At 53.2% G+C, this 16,883-nt stretch overlaps 1 protein-coding gene across 2 annotated transcripts in view; it reads right to left on the reverse strand.

The window, feature by feature from the left end:
- The window catches only part of CHAT (choline O-acetyltransferase), a gene marked incomplete at both ends in the record, with an annotated part of 46,780 nt that extends 30,731 nt beyond the window's left edge, over positions 1 to 16,049 (reverse strand). The window contains 6 exons of one of the 2 annotated variants that reach the window (XM_079900253.1): positions 4,851 to 5,028; positions 6,924 to 7,104; positions 9,727 to 9,780; positions 12,058 to 12,176; positions 12,829 to 13,020; positions 15,984 to 16,049. In XM_079900253.1, the coding sequence (XP_079756379.1) occupies positions 4,851 to 5,028; positions 6,924 to 7,104; positions 9,727 to 9,780; positions 12,058 to 12,176; positions 12,829 to 13,020; positions 15,984 to 16,049 (790 nt within the window). The remainder of the gene's footprint in view (positions 1 to 4,850; positions 5,029 to 6,923; positions 7,105 to 9,726; positions 9,781 to 12,057; positions 12,177 to 12,828; positions 13,021 to 15,983) is intronic. The other variant, XM_079900254.1, reaches the window with a different exon arrangement.
- Positions 16,050 to 16,883: the final 834 nt, after the last annotated feature.

Here is a 16,883-nt window from a genome sequence, read left to right on the forward strand (position 1 = left end):
TGGCTATTCCCTGTGTTGTTAACCTCTTCTGAAAGTGTTCTATTCACCTTCTGCCTCAACTGGAGAGTGGCCCCCCGAGGACCCACCTCCCTGAACCCCCTCCTAAGAGACTGTTGTGTCCCCTCACACTCACCAGGGGGCCAGGTTGGTAGGGGGCTTCCCCTTCTCTGTTCCTGCTACTAGATGACTCCTCCTCCCTTTCCCTTTGGAGCTGCAGCTGTTGGGCGTCCACCCCTCCCATCACACCCTCCTCCTTGCTGCTGGGCTCCACTGACTTCTTCACAGTGCCCGGCCATGATGACCTGGGCTCCTGGCTCAGCTTCCTCCTCCCCATCAGCACTCTGGCCGTCCTTCCGGTAGCTTGGACGTCCCCGTGTGTGTGACCTGGCTGGCATACTCCTCTCTCAGCCCCTTGACTTCTCACTTTTGACGGTCTAACCTCAGTACCCACTCCCACCATCACATCTGGGGATGTACCTCTACCAGGAGCCAACCCCCTCTGAAGCCTAGTTCAAGCATGCCGCACCCTGACCACACTCTTGACTCCTGCCTCACACTCTCTTACCTCCCACTGAAACACGTCTCACCTCTCTGACACCCCCAAAACCCTTGGGCCTCACTGCCTATTTCAACTCTCCACCACCCTCCCCTGTCTTTCACTTCCGTCCTGTGATGGGCTGAACTATGTCCCCCCAAAATTCCCAAGTTGAAGTCCTAACCCCCTCTACCTCAGAATGGGACCATATTTGGAGATGGGGATCTTTACAGAGGTAATTAAATTAAAATGAGGTCACTGGGGTGGGGCCCTAGTCCAACATGACTGGTGTCCTTATAAGAAGAGGAGATGAGGACACAGACATCCACACACACAGAGGGAAGACGATGTGAAGACACAGGGAGAAGATGGCCATCCATGAGCCAAGGAGAGAGGCCTCAGAAGAAACCAACTCTGTTGACATCTTGATCTTGGACTTCTAGCCTCCTGAAGTGGGGGAAGATAAATGGCTGTTGTCTAAGCCCCCCAGTGTGTCGTACGCTGTTATGGCAGCCTGAGCAGACTAACGAATCTCCTTACTCAGTTCAGATTCCAACATTATAGTCATTCCCCTGCCACACCTGCCCCCCACTCCCTCCGTTATGCTCACCAACCTTGGATGAACCCAGCAACCCACCTTCTCCTCTCCTGAACCTCAGGACCTGAGCACTATGTGGGGGGGGAATGCAAAACAATGCTAATTAATTTCTTCTAAAATGTATGACCCCAAGCCCTCAAATACAAGCTCGACATAGTCCATGAATCTTAGCAAGTTTCCTGAGTAGGCTGTCTTTTCCACTTTGCAAGAGGCTGTTCCATGTATTCTCTTCTGCCTCCAGTGTCCCACCCTCGCCTCTCTTGGTGCATAGCCGTGGCTCTGCGGATCTGAAGCCAGAAGCCTCTAGTGAGGAACCTCCTCTTATTCCTGCCACCACAGCCACATCCCCGTGGACCTCAGACCCAGCTCCTGTTTTCCCTGTACCAGTCAAAGGCCTCTGATTCTCTGGGTTCCATTTCCTTTTGCCTTTGCAAGAATTCCACCCCTCTGTTTGTCTCCTCTCTCCTCATTAACAATTTCACTTCCTGGATTACTTCCATGCACTTGCCTCTCCTACTAAAAACACTGCCCTTGAGCCCCATCCTCTTCCCACCACTCCCATTTTCCTGCTCCTTCTAGTACCAAAGTGTCTGAAAAGAACCACCCACCCTTCAAGATACTACTCAGTGACCGTCTCATCAACAATTCCCTCCTGCTATTGGATGGCTTCCATCAGCATACAACAATTCACCCTTCCTAGCACTCTAGTCTGACTTTGGTGAAGGTCACGGATGACTTAGGGTTGCTAAGCCCAGGGTTTCCTCTCTGTCTTGCTCTTCCATGAGCTCTCAGCAGCATCCCACGTGGTCAGCAGCTCTCTCCTTCCCTCTTGGATTTTCGTGACTCATCTCCTGGTTTCCTCTTGACTTCACAGGCTGCTCTTTTGCAATCCCCTTTGCATCTTTCTCTACCTGACCTCCAAGGCCCCATTCTTCTGTTTCCAGATGATCTCATCCAAGTCCATGACTTTAAATATCACTTCTGTGCTGATGGCTCTCAAATTTATATCTCTGTACCAACCTCTCCCTTGAGCACCAGACACATAGATCTAACGACTCAAGGCGTCTCAGCCCAAACATACTTGGAAAGGACTTCTCCATTCTGTTGCCACTTCCCTCACCTGGTTCTCATCTCAGTGAATGGTACCACCATCTACTCAGTTGCTCACATCAAAAACCTAGGACACTTGCTCATTCCTCTTTTCCTTATTGTCACTTCTAGTTTGAAACATATCTAGACCCCATCTGTGTCTTTCCATCTTCACTCTCCACTCTAGCCCAAGCTGCCTTAATCTTTCATTTTTACACCAAAATTGTATCCAAGTGGTTTCCCTGTTTTCCCTCCATGGGAAGGGGCGCTCCAGAGAGGAGAGTTCTGTGAAAGATTGGCCTCCCGCTGTGCAGATGACACAGTCAGTGCTAACTGGATTAATTAGATTTCCAAAGGGAAGGCGTGTTTGCGCCCCCTCCTTTCTGCGGTGCTTCCTTTAGAAACAGCACTTCCATCCAGAAAGCCAGATCAAGTGCCATTAACAAATTAATTCCGATTAGCGCACCCAAGCACTCAAAGCCCAAGGCAGTCCCGGGCAGTTCTGCAGAGAGATGGCTTGGGCCTGGCCTGCTAATAAAGTGGGAACTGTACTGGAAGCAGAGGCGATTCTTTTGATGCCTGTCTCTTTCCCTGGAGGGGAGAAGACTGGGATTTGATTACACCATGGTCTGCTGAGGGAATCAACTCACTTTCAAATCATAAGTTATTAATTCCCCCACTTGGCAGTGAGTTCGGTGAGAACAGGGTCAACTCTTACACCTCCCTGTGACCCATGCAGCCTCCGATCTAAGACCAAACACTTTAAAGTGCCCAAGAATCGAATGAAAGAAAAATTCATTGGTAAGTGGGAAGTAAGTCTGGGGCCCAGTATCCTTAGTAGTCCTTCATTCTTTTTGTTTTTGTTTTTGTTATTTTGCGGTACGCGGGCCTCTCACTACTGTGGCCTCTCCCGTTGCGGAGCACAGGCTCCGGACGCGCAGGCGCAACGGCCATGGCTCACGGGCCCAGCCGCTCCGCGGCATGTGGGATCCTCCCGGAGAGGGGCACGAACCCGTGTCCCCTGCATCGGCAGGCGACTCTCAACCACTGCGCCACCATGGAAGCCCAGTCCTTCATTCTTTTATTTAACAAATATAACTGGGGACCAGCTGTGTTTGGGACAGCAGATTTCAGCAGTTAAACCAGGTAAGGCCCCTGTTCTCCTGGACCTTATAGACTTGGGGGGTGGGGCAGGACAGATAATCAGCACGAATCAAACAAATGAAAAGCTGACTTCAGAGGGTGAGAAATGCAATCAAGATGAGAAAACAGGACAAGGGGACAGAGTGAGCTGGGGAGAGCTGGGGGATACTCAAGGAGGGGCTAGGGTGGGGCACCTGAGCTGAGTTTGGGATGGTGCAAGGAGCCAGCCAGCCCTGGGGGAAGAACTTTCTAGGGAGAGGGAGGTGCCTGTGGCCATACATCCAAGCCCCACCACTTTCTCATTCTCTCAGTACATTTAGCATGGCCACCTTTGCCAGCCAGACTGCTCTCCTCATGGTACTGGCAGGTCAGACATGGCCCTGCTGGGTGGTCGACTTTGCCTGCAGTTGGTGTACTTGCCCGGACACTGTCCCTTCCTCCTGCCCCTCTCACTCATGTCAAGGGCTTTGCTCAATTCCCACCTCTTCCTACAAAGCCTTTCAAAAGCCTCCCAATTAGAAGGGCTCCCTCCCCTCTCTGAGGTCCTGGAGCGTTTATTGGGCACCTGCTGGTTCTACTGCCTTACATGGGTAGACACTGTATTACTATGTACTTAAATCTGCTCCCTCATCTGTCATCCCTTCCCCGATTCCTCTCGAAGGGGCTGCTCAGGGCCAGGGGTTCATCCTTTCTGTCCCTTGCACTCCCTAGGCCTATCCCAGGTCCTCAGCTTACAGACACTCAGGGAGTCCAAATGGTCACCTGGCCGCATCAAAACCTGAGGGGCAGACAGAGGCTCACAGAAGTGTCACCCCTCATCTGGGAATCTCTAACGTAGACAAGAAAGGAAGGCTCTCCATCCGGTTTCTGAGAATAGGGCTCGCTTGGGGTTTGAAAAGTCGTTTCCAGAAGGATGATCTGAAAATTTTAAGGCTCTTCCTGGATTTCTTATGGGAACGCTCAGAAACTTTCATAAGAGCAGCAGCCTGAAGGATAAGGTCAGCTTGAAGGTGAAGAGTTCCGGGACCGTGAAATCACAGGAAGGAGGCAGCCAACCACCCTCCCAGAGGTGGGCTCCATCCCAGATCCCCACCTGACAGCTCTCCCAGTGACTCAGACTCTTGAAATGAGTACCATCCCTGCCCACCGGTAAAACACAACTGCTTCATTGCAGCTGGCCTTCATCCAGCTCATAACCTTCCCTCCCTCAATATTCCTGGACATCCTCAGATTCCAGGGCTAGTCAGCCTCACCCAGAAAGCTAGCACGTTGTCAGATGAATTACAAGGGCACAGAATGTGCCTTCAGTTTCAAGGCACCTCGGCTGGCAGTAGGACAGGCCATCGGTCCTGGGCTGGAGGGAGGCCTGAGCTCCCCGCGCTATGGCAAATGAGGATGAGGCACGGCGCCCGACCCTGGAGGGAGGGGAGCCGATGGGTGTGAGGATGAGATGAGCGTGGAGACGTACTGGGCACTGCTGCTAACCTTTCACGAGGACCGTCCTGGCCTCAGCCCACTCGCTCCTCCCGTCTGACGTCAGCAGGCCGATTGGAGGTAAGCGTTCATCCTCGTTGGAAGCCATTCTGACTATCTTTCTCAACTGAGTGAACAGATCCCCCTCACTGAGACGGCGGAAATTAATCACAACATCCAAGACAAAGAACTGTGGGGGAAACAGGTCAAAGACGTCACTCAGGGCGGTCAGCCCAAGGCGTCGGGCCCTCCCTGAGCCTCCGCGTGGGGGCAGGGCGGGGATGCTCGGGCCCCTGGTTCCCAAGGTATGTGATGGTTCTGAAGAGTCATAATGTGGGGACCAGCCCAACACTGCTGACTGTGCTGGACTCCAAACTGCCCCAAATCAAAGAAGGTCAGATTAAACTTACTGAAGAAAGCTTGTTTCTGTAGTTCCTAGATTACATAAAACCATTATGTTTGTGGGGAATTGAGTAGAAACGGATACAACTGCTGTTGGAGGGCTGTGTCAATCAAAACTGAAAATGTGCATGCCCTATAATCCAGCAGTTGTTCTTATAAATACATACTCTAGCCTAAGGCTTAGAGAAACGCATACTCTTGTGCCCGGAAAGACATATAAAGGAATGTGCATATCAGCCTGTTTGCAATAGCAAAGCGGTACAGAGAGCCCAAATGTCCTCCAGCAGGGGAATGGTTCAGTAAATTGTGGTGTACTCATCCAGTGCATGACTATCCAGCAGTTAAAGGGAATGAACTAGCTCTAGGTACAGCTACGGGGATAGATCTCAAACACACTGGTGAGTGGAGAAAAAAGCAAGTCAGCGAATAATATGCAGAGGAAGGTTAAAATGGAGACACAACACACGAAATGCTCTACGCGTACGTGTACACAGATACATGTGCACCTGCGTGTGCTCTGTGTGTAAGGCTTGTGAGCTGTCGTTCAGCAGTTTTGAAGCTAGAGCCTCGGGCATTGTAAAGGGTTTTATTCCCAGCCCCAGGTCAAGAACGCTTGTTAGCTGGTTGACGTGAGTGCCTGGTCCCACACGCTGGACAGCATACAGGTGGCCTGGCTCAGGGTGGGAGCCTGAGAGCGTTTCTGGAAGGGGTGGACGCTAGGGTGCGTGAGCGCTGGGAAATTCTGGGTTTGACTTTTGAACGAAGATGGAGAAAGGTCCTCGTTTTGTGGCCGGCCAGGCGTCAGGTGGGCTTCGAACCCGGGAACAGCCATCCTCCGATGGCAGACTTTAGGGCTCCCGGCTTAGACTGAAAATGTCAGATAAGCCCAAGAAGAAAACACTGTAGAACATACCAGGGGAGTCCCCAGGGTGGGTGTCACACTTGGGTTTTGACAGAAAACAAAACAGCTTTTAGTCAGATGGAATATTTATGTGGAGCCTCAATATATAGAATATACTGTCTGTTGTCAGAAGTCCTCGTGCTCGCCCTGTCCCCTGGGCCCCCATGGACTCTTTTTTGTTCCCTGGAGCCCAGTCTGAGGACCTTGTGGGCTTGTGACACTGGCAGACCTAGGAGGACTTCTCACCCTTGGACAAGCCACTTAACCTAAGTCTCGTTTCCTCATCTGTCAAATGGAGATTCCAAGGTCCCCTCTGCAGGGCCATCATAGTATCAGATGGGATGAACGGAAGTGCCAAGCCTATGGTCTGGACATGGACGTCCTGACAGTCAGTCTGTAAGCTGTCTGTCTGTCTGTATGTGGTCTCCAGGAAGGCCACAGCCTGGGTGACTGCATGTGGAAGGGCTAAGGACATGCTGGGTCTCATTAACGACTCTCAGTTCATCCAGGCGGTTCTTTGAACCTGACCTGGCTGGTCAGGACTGAAATGGGAACCCACTGAAGGCATTCTCAATTGATGACTCTCCTCGTTCTTAAAATCCAACCAGCGGAGAGAAATGGGACTGACCAGGACTCAAGACACCCCACTTTGGGGCCACCCTGCCCCAGCTCACCGTGTGACTCCGGGAGGGGGTGGAACACCCTTGGAGAAGCAGGAATGGAGGAACACACGTGCACCCCTCCCCAAGCCTGAGAGGCTGCAGCAGCAAGGGGCCGCCTACCTGGTCGCAGCAGGCCACGATGACGTGCTCAGGCTCTGGCATGACACTGCTCTTCTGGGCCACCAGCGTGTCCTGGGTGTGGCCAGGGAGCCGGTAGGAGGAGAAGAGCCCGTAGTACTGCTTCATACAGAGCTGCTGCCCTGACAGCTGGCCCTTGGCACAGTCAGTGGGGATGGAGTGGCTGGAGGGGAGGGAGGGGAGGGAGGCAGGGAATCAGAGTTGATTCTACTCTAACCTGATTAGGCAAAGTGGAGCAGAAACACCAGAACTGCATGACGATGGCTGTCAAAGAGCTCGATTTGCCACTTTCTAAAGCAGTGGAGTGCCCCGTGGAGCCCCTCGGGGTGTTCTCCGGCCTCCATTAGTCTGCCTCGCCCGGCCTCATGCACTGCATGTGCACAGGTGCGGATCTGGCCATCTCAGCCCTCTGGGCCTTTGCTTCTGCTGCTCTGCTTGGCACACTTTCACCCTCACTCCTGCTCTCAACTAATGTATTTAGAAAACTTCCTCTACTCTTTTTTTTTTTTTTTTTTTGCGGTACGCGGGCCTCTCACTGCTGTGGCCTCTCCCGTTGCAGAGCACAGGCTCCGGACGCGCAGGCTCAGTGGCCATGGCTCACGGGCCCAGCCGCTCCGCGGCATGTGGGATCTTCCCGGACCGGGGCACGAACCCGCGTCCCCTGCATCGGCAGGCGGACTCTCAACCGCTGCGCCACCTGGGAAGCCCCCCTCTACTCTTTTTAGAGCCTACTCCTTCATCACCTCTTCTAGAAACCTCCTCTGAGTTCAAGGTGGAAAGTTCTCTTTCTCCTGTGGTCTCAGCGTGTCTCGTGTACTTTCTTCCCTCCTTTTTTCTCCTCCTCCTTCCCTCTCACTTTCTCTCTTGCCCTGTCTTCCCTCCTTCTGTCTCCTCCTCCTCTCCCCCTTCTGCCTTCCCTTCCTTTTCCTCTTCCTCTTCCTCCTTTTTCTTCTCTCTCTTTCTGTCTCTTTCTCTCCTCCCTCCTTCCCTTCCTTCCTTCTTTCCTTTCTTCCTTCCCTCCTTCCTCCTTCCGACACAGCTGTATTCTGTGCTGTTGAGGTGTCTGTCTTGCCAAACGGTCTGAGAACATTTCGAAGACAGGAATGGGGCCTTATTTCCCTTCACCTTCCCAACATCAATTTGCAAAGTGAGCAAATGAATAAATGAGTAAATGGAGCGTCTAAAACAGGCGCTTGGGCAATGGCATAAATTTCCAGCCTTATGACATTTACGGTGATCAGATGTGGGAACCTTCACTTGGATATGTACAGGTATGCATGTCTGTGTGAGTGTGCCCACATGCATGCGCACAAGCGCACGCACACACACGTGGGAGTCTGGGGTCTAGACTGTCAGCGATGGAAGGGTACAAGGCCGTGGGTGGTGCCCTTCCTCCTCTGCTGTCCAGCTGGACAAGGTAAGGGATGAAGCTCTCTGAAATCAGAGAGTTGAGTGTCAGTAGCACTGAGTTCTGGGGGATGGCAGAGTTCTCCCAGCGAGGAAGAGAGACACCAAAAAAACACCACGAGTAACAGTAGCCGGAAGGTCTGGTGACCCAGCGAGGGAATGGTACGGAGAGGAGTGAGCAGACAGAAGTCTAGGAGCGTTTGGTTCAGAAATGCATGAAGAGCCTGCTGTGTGCCTAACTTAGGGCTGAAAGCTTTGAAGGCATCATCTCATAGGACAGTTGCAGCAGCCCCAAGAGGCTGCTACTATTATTATTTCCATTTGACAGACAGGGGTATATAGCTAGGAGTGATTACTCACCCAAGATCGACACGTCCTGTGTTGTGGGTGTCAGAATTCAGACTCAGGTCTGCTGACCCCAGGGCCCAAGCCCTGAGCTACTCTGCACTTTGGGTCTGGGGGCCTGCCCCCTCCTCTCCAGAGGAAACAGCCCTACCCTGGAGGGGCTGTAGGTCTAAGCCTCTCCCACAAGTCTGGGTAAGACTCAGTTGGATCAAGTTAAAGAGAAAGTGAAGTTTGCCCCTGTGCCTTCCTCACTCTGCCACCTCCTGGCTGTGTGATCACGGACAAGACCCTTAACCTCTCTGAGCCTCAGCTTCCCCGTCTGTGCAATGGACATTGCTTTGGACCCTTCTTTCTTTCCAGCATCTGATGCCCTTATATTTCCTGCCTCTGGGGACTCTGAGACCCTCTCATGGGGTCCCCCACGCCCTCTCACTCCCTCTGCTGCTCCTGGGCACCTGGTGCTTGGCTGGAAAAGGGACTTTCCTCCTAAAATCAGTGATGATCCACTGTGCTTATGCAGCTCTCTCCATCTGTCAGGACACCTTTGGGTCCACTGAGTCAGCTCACCCATTTCTCAAGTTTGATAGGGTTGAGGAAACAGGCTCAGAGTGGGGAGCCCATTCCTTTCACGTAGTGAGTAACAAGGCTGAACTCACCATCACCGCGCTCCAACAACTTTTCCTTCCCCACCTTTTGATATGCTCTCTATATTCCTGACACGCTGAATCATGGCATGTGTATATATAAGACGTATGGAGGGAGGGGGGCATTTTAAAGAGATCAAGGAGGGATCGTGCTTACCCCGGGCACAGTAACCATGAATGGCTAGGCCAGCTGGGGTAAAGGTCATTCTGATGCTCAGGAAGTTCAAGGGGGCTGTTTGCTCTGTGATGGGAGCCCAGAACACAGAGCTGGAAAAAGGCAAGTTCTCTGCCCTCTGGGAGCTCCTTGGCTAGTGTGGTAGGGGGACAGATGGGTCAACAGACTGTGCCAGAACAGGGTACTACACTTCTCAGGCTGGGCTGTGTCCTACCTGTCCAGCAGGGCCTTGTAGCTGAGCACACCGGAGATGAGGTTGGCTGCAAACCTGCAGAGAGAGATGAGGCCTTAGTATTTCCTCTCCAGGGCCCAGGCTCCCTCCCTCCCTCCATCCTTCAGCTCCCTCCCTCCCTCCATCCTTCAGCTCCCTTCCTCCCTCCCTCCCTTCTTCCTTCATTTCTTCTTACTTCTCTCTCCACCTCCCTCTGCCCCTCCCTCCCACCTCCATTCTGTCTCTCCCAAACTCATGGACCACCCACCAGATGTCTGGCCTTGATGGTACACTAATCAGGTGGGGTTCCTGCTGCCCCGCCCCTACCCCCATGCTGTTGGTCTTTCACAAACCTTGGATTAAAAATGGTCCTGAGGAGAGAACTGGGGGGGAGGAGAGGAAACTGGAAGGTGACTGAAGAGGAGGAGGAGGAGGGAGAGGAAGCCAGGAGAGGCCACAGAGCAGGCAAGAGGGGGTTGGACAGTCAGGGATGGGGTTCTTCCAGGTGAAGGCCTGTGCTGGGGCTGGACTGGGCCAAAACCCCGGGGTTCTGGGAAATCCAATCTCCTGGGGAAAGTCACTCATTTGGTCCCCTTAATGCTAATGAAAAGGAATGTGGGTGCTGGCGTGGGGAAAAAAGGCACCAGACAACCTTATCACGGGACCCTGTCATCTTTTTTTTTTTAAATCTTTATTAGAGTATAATTGCTTTACAATGGTATGTTAGTTTCTGCTTTATAACAAAGTGAATTAGTTATACATATACATATGTTCCCATATCTCTTCCTTCTTACGTCTCCCTCCCTCCCACCCTCCCTATCCCACCCCTCTAGGTGGACACAAAGCACCGAGCTGATCTCCCTGTGCTATGCAGCTGCTTCCCACTAGCTATCTATTTTACGTTTGGTAGTGTATATATGTCCATGCCACTCTCTCACTTTGTCACAGCTTACCCTTCTCCCTCCCCATATCCTCAAGTCCATTCTCCAGTAGGTCTGTGTCTTTATTCCTGTCTTACCCCTAGGTTCTTCATGACTTTTTTTTTCTTAAATCCCATATATATGTGTTAGCATACGGTATTTGTCTTTCTCATTCTGACTTACTTCACTCTGTATGACAGACTCTAGGTCTATCCACCTCATTACAAATAGCTCAATTTTGTTTCTTTTTACGGCTGAGTAATATTCCATTGTATATATGTGCCACATCTTCTTTATCCATTCATCTGATGATGGACACTTAGGTTGCTTCCATGTCCTGGCTATTGTAAATAGTGCTGCAGTGAACATTCTGGTACATGACTCTTTTTGAATTATGGTTTTCTCAGGGTGTATGCCCAGTAGTGGGATTGCTGGGTCGTATGGTAGTGCTATTTGTAGTTTTTTAAGGGAACCCTCCTGCACTGCTGGTGGGAATGTGAATTGGTGCAGCCACTATGGAGAACAGTATCTCCATTGTTCATGCAATTTTGAGAACTGTTTCCGGAAGTTGTTCATCCATCCACACACTTCCTTCTGCCCAGGGAAGGCCTGGCTGCAGGGGAAGGGGGAAGACTGCCCCCGGCCAGCAGGTTGGCCGAGCTGGTCTTGGTGAAGAAGGAGGGGGGCAGGGGTCTTCCAGCATAGTTGAGCCCTGCTCAGAGGCCAAGGTGGGCCCTGCCTCTTGTTTTTTTTTTTCCTCCCTCTGAACTGTCCCCATGCTGTGCCACTTTTGGGTCTTGAGGCCAGAGACCTGGGTTTGGCTCTGAGAGACTCTGGCAGGGAGACCCTTCCTCCCGACCCGACCCTTGCGTAAACGGCCCCTCCGTTGTCATCAGTGGGCCCAGAGGCTGTTCCAGGGGCTCAGTGAGCTCTGAAATTGCAGCAGATGGCAGAGACTCTGGCAGTGGCTGGCGGGAAGAAACCATTTCCACTCCCTCAGAGCCTCTGTCCAGAGCTGGGGGCTGCAGGGCTGCAGAGGCCCTCTGAGATAGCCTGGGGCCGTGGGTCCCAGTAAGAAGCCCCAGCCTCAAGTGCTGGCAGGATCAGAGGCTACAGGCTTCCTCCCAGGGCCTCAACCAGGCCCAGACTGCCATGGGGACACCTGGGGGCCCGTGACCTCCCCACCCCACCCCAAACAGATACATTCTGAGGAAGACCCTGTGTTTGTTACCCACGTGCCACTTGCCTAACCTCCTTCTGACACCATGGCCTGGATGCCACTGTCTCAGGGCTATTCGGCCTCAGAAAGCTCAGCCGAGGCATGAGTTTCAACCTCTCCTTCCTGGTGCTGGTGCCAGGCCCCCTCCTCCAGGCAGGCTCCCAAGCTGTGAGCCCAGGGTCACGGGGGCCTCACCTTAGCTGGTCACTGGTATCTTGGAAGTGCTGCCGGGCAAAGATCACAGCTGGGCTGGAGTTGACAGGCAGGGCCAGTCGGTTATTGAGATACATGTCATTCAGCCAGTACTCAGACACCTGCCAGGGAGGGTGGGGAAGGGTGCCATTACCCCCAATGGCCACACACATCTCGCCTGTGGAGCGCACCAGTCCCATCCTGGCAGCCCCAGGGGAAAATGGGGACCCTTCAGTAGATCATGTACTTTTTTCATTCATTCATTCATTCCACAAACATACGCTGAGCCCCATTTACGGGCTAGGGCCTGTGTGCTCCCCGTCTACCACGCCTGTCCTTCAGCTTTGTCCCACACTATCTCCTTTCTTCCATCCCAGTGTTCATCCTGGTTGTTTACTGCTTCATCCATGCCCCCTACCCTTTCTTATGAGTGTCTCATTCCTGCCTTTCACCCCTCTCTGCTCCCCTGACCTCACGCTCTCCTCTGCTGCTCCCATCCCTGTTACTCATCTGCCCCCCATTTCTGTCCCCCACCTGCCCCCATCTCTGTCCCTGTCTGTCCCCCATCCTTATCCCCATCTGTCCCCATCCCCATCTTGTCTGTCCTTCACCCTTGCTCCTCACTATCGCTCTGTTGTCTCCCCCATGCCTGTCCCTCCACCTGCCCCATCTTTGTCACCTACCTGCCCCTCATCCAAATCCCTCTGTCTCCATGACTGCTTTCTGCCCCCTGACCCACAGGTTCCTTGTTTGCCCCCTCCCAGCAGCTCTTACCCAGTTGGCTGTCTTCTCCCGCCGTTCCAGGAGCTTCTGCTGCAGGCTCTCACCGAGGCCACCAGGAGCCCCAAACCGCTGCACAATGGCCTGGCTCCTCCTGAATTGCTCCTCAGGCACCAGATGCTGCATGCACCGCAGGTAGGTGGCCAGGGTCTGCTGCAGCGGGGGCACGGGGAGTTTGGGCAGCCCCTGGAAGAGAAGGATCAGAGGCTTTGGTTCCTCTTCTCATGTGTGGCCCATGCCTGTCCCCAAATTGATGCCCTGTGTCTATTTCAATCTGCCCCATCTTTGTTCCCTATCCTGGGACTCATCTGTTTCCAGGGCTCAGCTCAGCAGAATTGTGAACTTAGGAAGCTCCTGTTAGCTTTCTCCCACGCCCCATCCTGGTCTCTAGGAGGGGATAAAGTGCAGAGGAAAAGACCTTGAGGCTGACACCAGACAGACATGGGTTCATGCCCCAACCCTGCTGCTGACCACCTGTGTGATCTTGAGCAAATCACCCCTACCTCTGTGCCTCAGTTTCCTACCCTGTAAAACAGAAGTAATAACCTCTATCTCTCATAAGATCAAAGAGATCACGAATATGAAAGTGCCTACAAACCATAAGGAATGAGTGTAAGATGAAACGGTCCTGTTATTGATATTGACTGCTGGCCACTCTTAATTTAGGACTTGTTCCCAGCTGGGGCTCCACAATCCAGTTGATCTCCGAACCCAAAGGGTGTGACTTTAATGGAGAGATCTGGACAGTTGAAAGGTGGTGTGAGGTATAGTTCACTGCTTGCCCTAATGACCAGAATTCTGCATGATATTTCCTGGGAAGGTGACTCATGCACTGGTCTCCTTATTAAATCCCTCCCAGTTATGAAGCACAGGGAGGGGCATTTAGCTCCTTGTGGGTATGGGGCGCAGGTAGGGGGGAAATGCACTGGAAGTTTTTCCACTCTTAATCTCTCCAAACCTCAGCTTCCTCATTCATAGGACATAAATAACAATTCCTATGTGAGAGGGGCACAGAGAGAATTAAATAAGAGAAACAACTGGCCCCAATTAGGCACATCATAAAACGTTATGATATTACTATCCTTATCCCTCCAGATGTATTCCTAAGAGAAAACCCGTAATACCTGGGGGCCCCCAAAGTGTCTCAAGAATCTAAGTAGAACTCGCCACCCATGTCCTCCTGATCTGGGCTTCTCAGTTTACGAGCTCTGTCACCCTGGGATCTTGTGTGCGTTCAACAGTGTTATCGCTTAGCCTGGGAAGGAATTTTTGTCCCATTTTCAGATGAGGAAACTGAGGACCAGAGGGTGAAGAGGCTAGTCCAAAGTCATCCAGCCATTCTGTGGCAGAGCCAGGACCTGAAATCAGTCCCCGCCACCACCACACCCGCCCCCACCGACAGCCCTTCTGCTCCTTCCTCCTTGGGCGTTCTCTCCCTTGCTCCCTTTTCCATCCATCCTTTTCCCTCTTCCTCACTTAGCTGGTCACAATCGGAAACCAGGACTCTTCATGCTACTACTTAAACTTTACAAAGCTGGCACATGGTGGGCTGCCTTCTTTTCAGGGGTTTCTCCTCTGTGGGGTGGTGGGGTCAGTGAATTTCCACCCCGGCCAGGCTGTAGAGTGAAGGGGGTCCATTGAATGCTTACCTGTGCTCCGCTCCTGCTGCTGCAGGGACTGAAGCGGACCCGCATCCCTGGGAGCTCTGGGCAGGCAGACCCCAAGTGTGAGGACCCCAAGTGTGAGTGAACCGGAGCGCGTGCGCTGATGAGGGAAGGGGCTCTGCCTGTCTGAGCCTGTCTCTAGAGTTCACTGCCCTAGGGGGAGGGAGGAGGGTGTCAGTGCCAACTACGGGCTGCTCCTGCCCTGGGTAACCCTTGAGGATGGGTCCGGGCAGCATTCCAGGTTGCTCCGCGCAGCATTCCAGGTTGCTCCGCACACTCCCAGAGAGCCAGGTCCAGCCTCCCACCAAGCTGCTCTAGTTCTCTCTTCCTTCTCTTGGGGTCTTGGGGATCTGTGTGGTGGGTGAGTGGGGAAGCATCTACAGAAAGCACAGTCCAGCTGGTGGCTTGGCCAAGAGTGCCAGCAGATCTGGCTAGAGCCCCTGCTAGAAACAGGCTACCCTTCTTCGGAGCTCTGACAGTGACTCAGCCTGGGTCATGGGGGATCAGTGATGGGTAAGAAGGAGTGAAGCAGGAAGTCTCTGCACAGATGTCTCAGCCCCTTGGGGCTCTTCCCAGACTCTCGTGGACTTCTGGCCTTGCCTGGGTACAGAGGCAGGGACTTGTACAAATGAGGGTCTTTGGGCCCTGGGGTCTTAGATCAATAAACATTTCTGGGCAATTTATGTGAGCCAGGGCTCACATTTCTGGGCTGGTCTCAGGGACAATGGAGATACAGAGCCTGCTCTCAAGGCAGCCACAGTCCAAAGGGAGGGACGTGCCACGGACCAGAGGCAACAACAGAGGTGTTTGTCAGGCTGTTTGTCTGGACAATGTGGTGAGCAACTTCATGAGGAGAAGCCAGAAAGTTCTGATCAGGTTTTCAAATGAAGCCCTGGGGTTAGGGTTGGGGTAAAGAGGTGTCAAGAAGACAGGAACCGCCGTGTGCAACAGCCTGAAGATCAGATGTGTCACTCTATCACTCTGGAAGGTGGGTTGAGTGTGGTGGGGAAGGAGGATGCCTGCCCAGGGTAGGGTGGCATTGTCTCAAACCAGTGGGGAAGACGGCGCTTAAGGCTCCAGGGCTGACAGCAGCTGGGGCTGGGATGTGACAAGGCTTAGAGTAGGGAATTCGGCCTCATCCTAAGGCAGTTCCACTGGGCTCACAGCCATTGGAGGTGGAACTTGGAGAGAGGGGAGGCCCTGAGAGAAAAGAGAGTGCCCGGCTCAGGTCAAGGGCTCTCCCTGGCCTTGGAGGTTAGGAAGTGTGGCTGTCAGCATTCCCTCAGTATTCCCTGACGCCACTCCCAGCTCCTCCAGGCCTCCCCGGGCTCCTCAGCAAACTTGGGGCAGGGCTGCAGCCTGGGCCTCCTGCCCAGGAGGGCACAGGGCTAGGGACCAGGCAAAAGTTGGGGGTCAGTCCCTCTCAGGATTGTTCTGGAAGCAAGAATTTGTGAGTGGGGAGAGAGGGATCCAAACGTCACTTACAGGCTCCTCCTCACTGCTGGGACTTTTTGCTGCCATCTTAGGGGGCGTTTTTTCGAGGATGGGCATCTTGGTGACTCCTGATTGGGGAAGCAGAGGTGTGGACCTGGGGACCGAGAAGCAGAGAGGCATCAATACAAGAGCCACCTAGACCGGACCCTTCACTTCCCATAGCCTGGTACCCTGCCTCTGTCCTGTGAGGAGGCCAGAGCTGGGCAGTAGCGTTCACAGCCCTCCTTGTGGGCCTGGTCCCAAACTCCTGACCTCCAGACCAGTCCACACACTGACCACAGTGTCCTCTCATTCCAGATCCATGAGGGGTCACTGGCAGAGCACTTGCGTTGTTCCTGCCTGGGACCCGATAGATATGTGCTTTGCAGATTAAAACCTCTCTTTCCCACTAGACTGTGAGCTTCTCCAGGGCAAGACTACACCTGCCGTGTTCAGTGCTTCACCTCTGAGCCGTAGCCCTGTGCCTGGCATGGAGTAAAATCAGTGTTGGGTGGCTGAGTACAAGGAATGCACGCGCACACGAATGAATACAAGGTCCTCTAAGGCTCTGGGCTCCAGGAGACGCTCGAGGCTTATCAGAGACTGGCCTGTGGCCAAGGCAGGGAGGACCCTGCTGGATGGGCTGTGACTTAGGCAGTCTCTGGTCGGCTGGCTGCCAGTGTAGGTGGCATGAGAATGCTGAGGGAGATGGTACAGGCAAGTTAGGCAGCCCAGGCCCCTAGGGGTCCCCTGAATAGGCCTGTAAGGAGGTGGATTAATTCTGAAGGTACAGTAGAAGTGAGCCAGGCCAAGAGGGGCAAAAGCCAGTTTGTAAGGTTACTGGGGCCCAACCTCTAACCCTAAGCATAAGCCTGCATAAGCACCCACCCATGCTTTCCACTCATCCATCCC

Source organism: Stenella coeruleoalba (assembly GCF_951394435.1).
Source record: "Stenella coeruleoalba genome assembly, chromosome: 16".
Classification (NCBI taxonomy): Eukaryota; Metazoa; Chordata; class Mammalia; order Artiodactyla; family Delphinidae; genus Stenella; species Stenella coeruleoalba.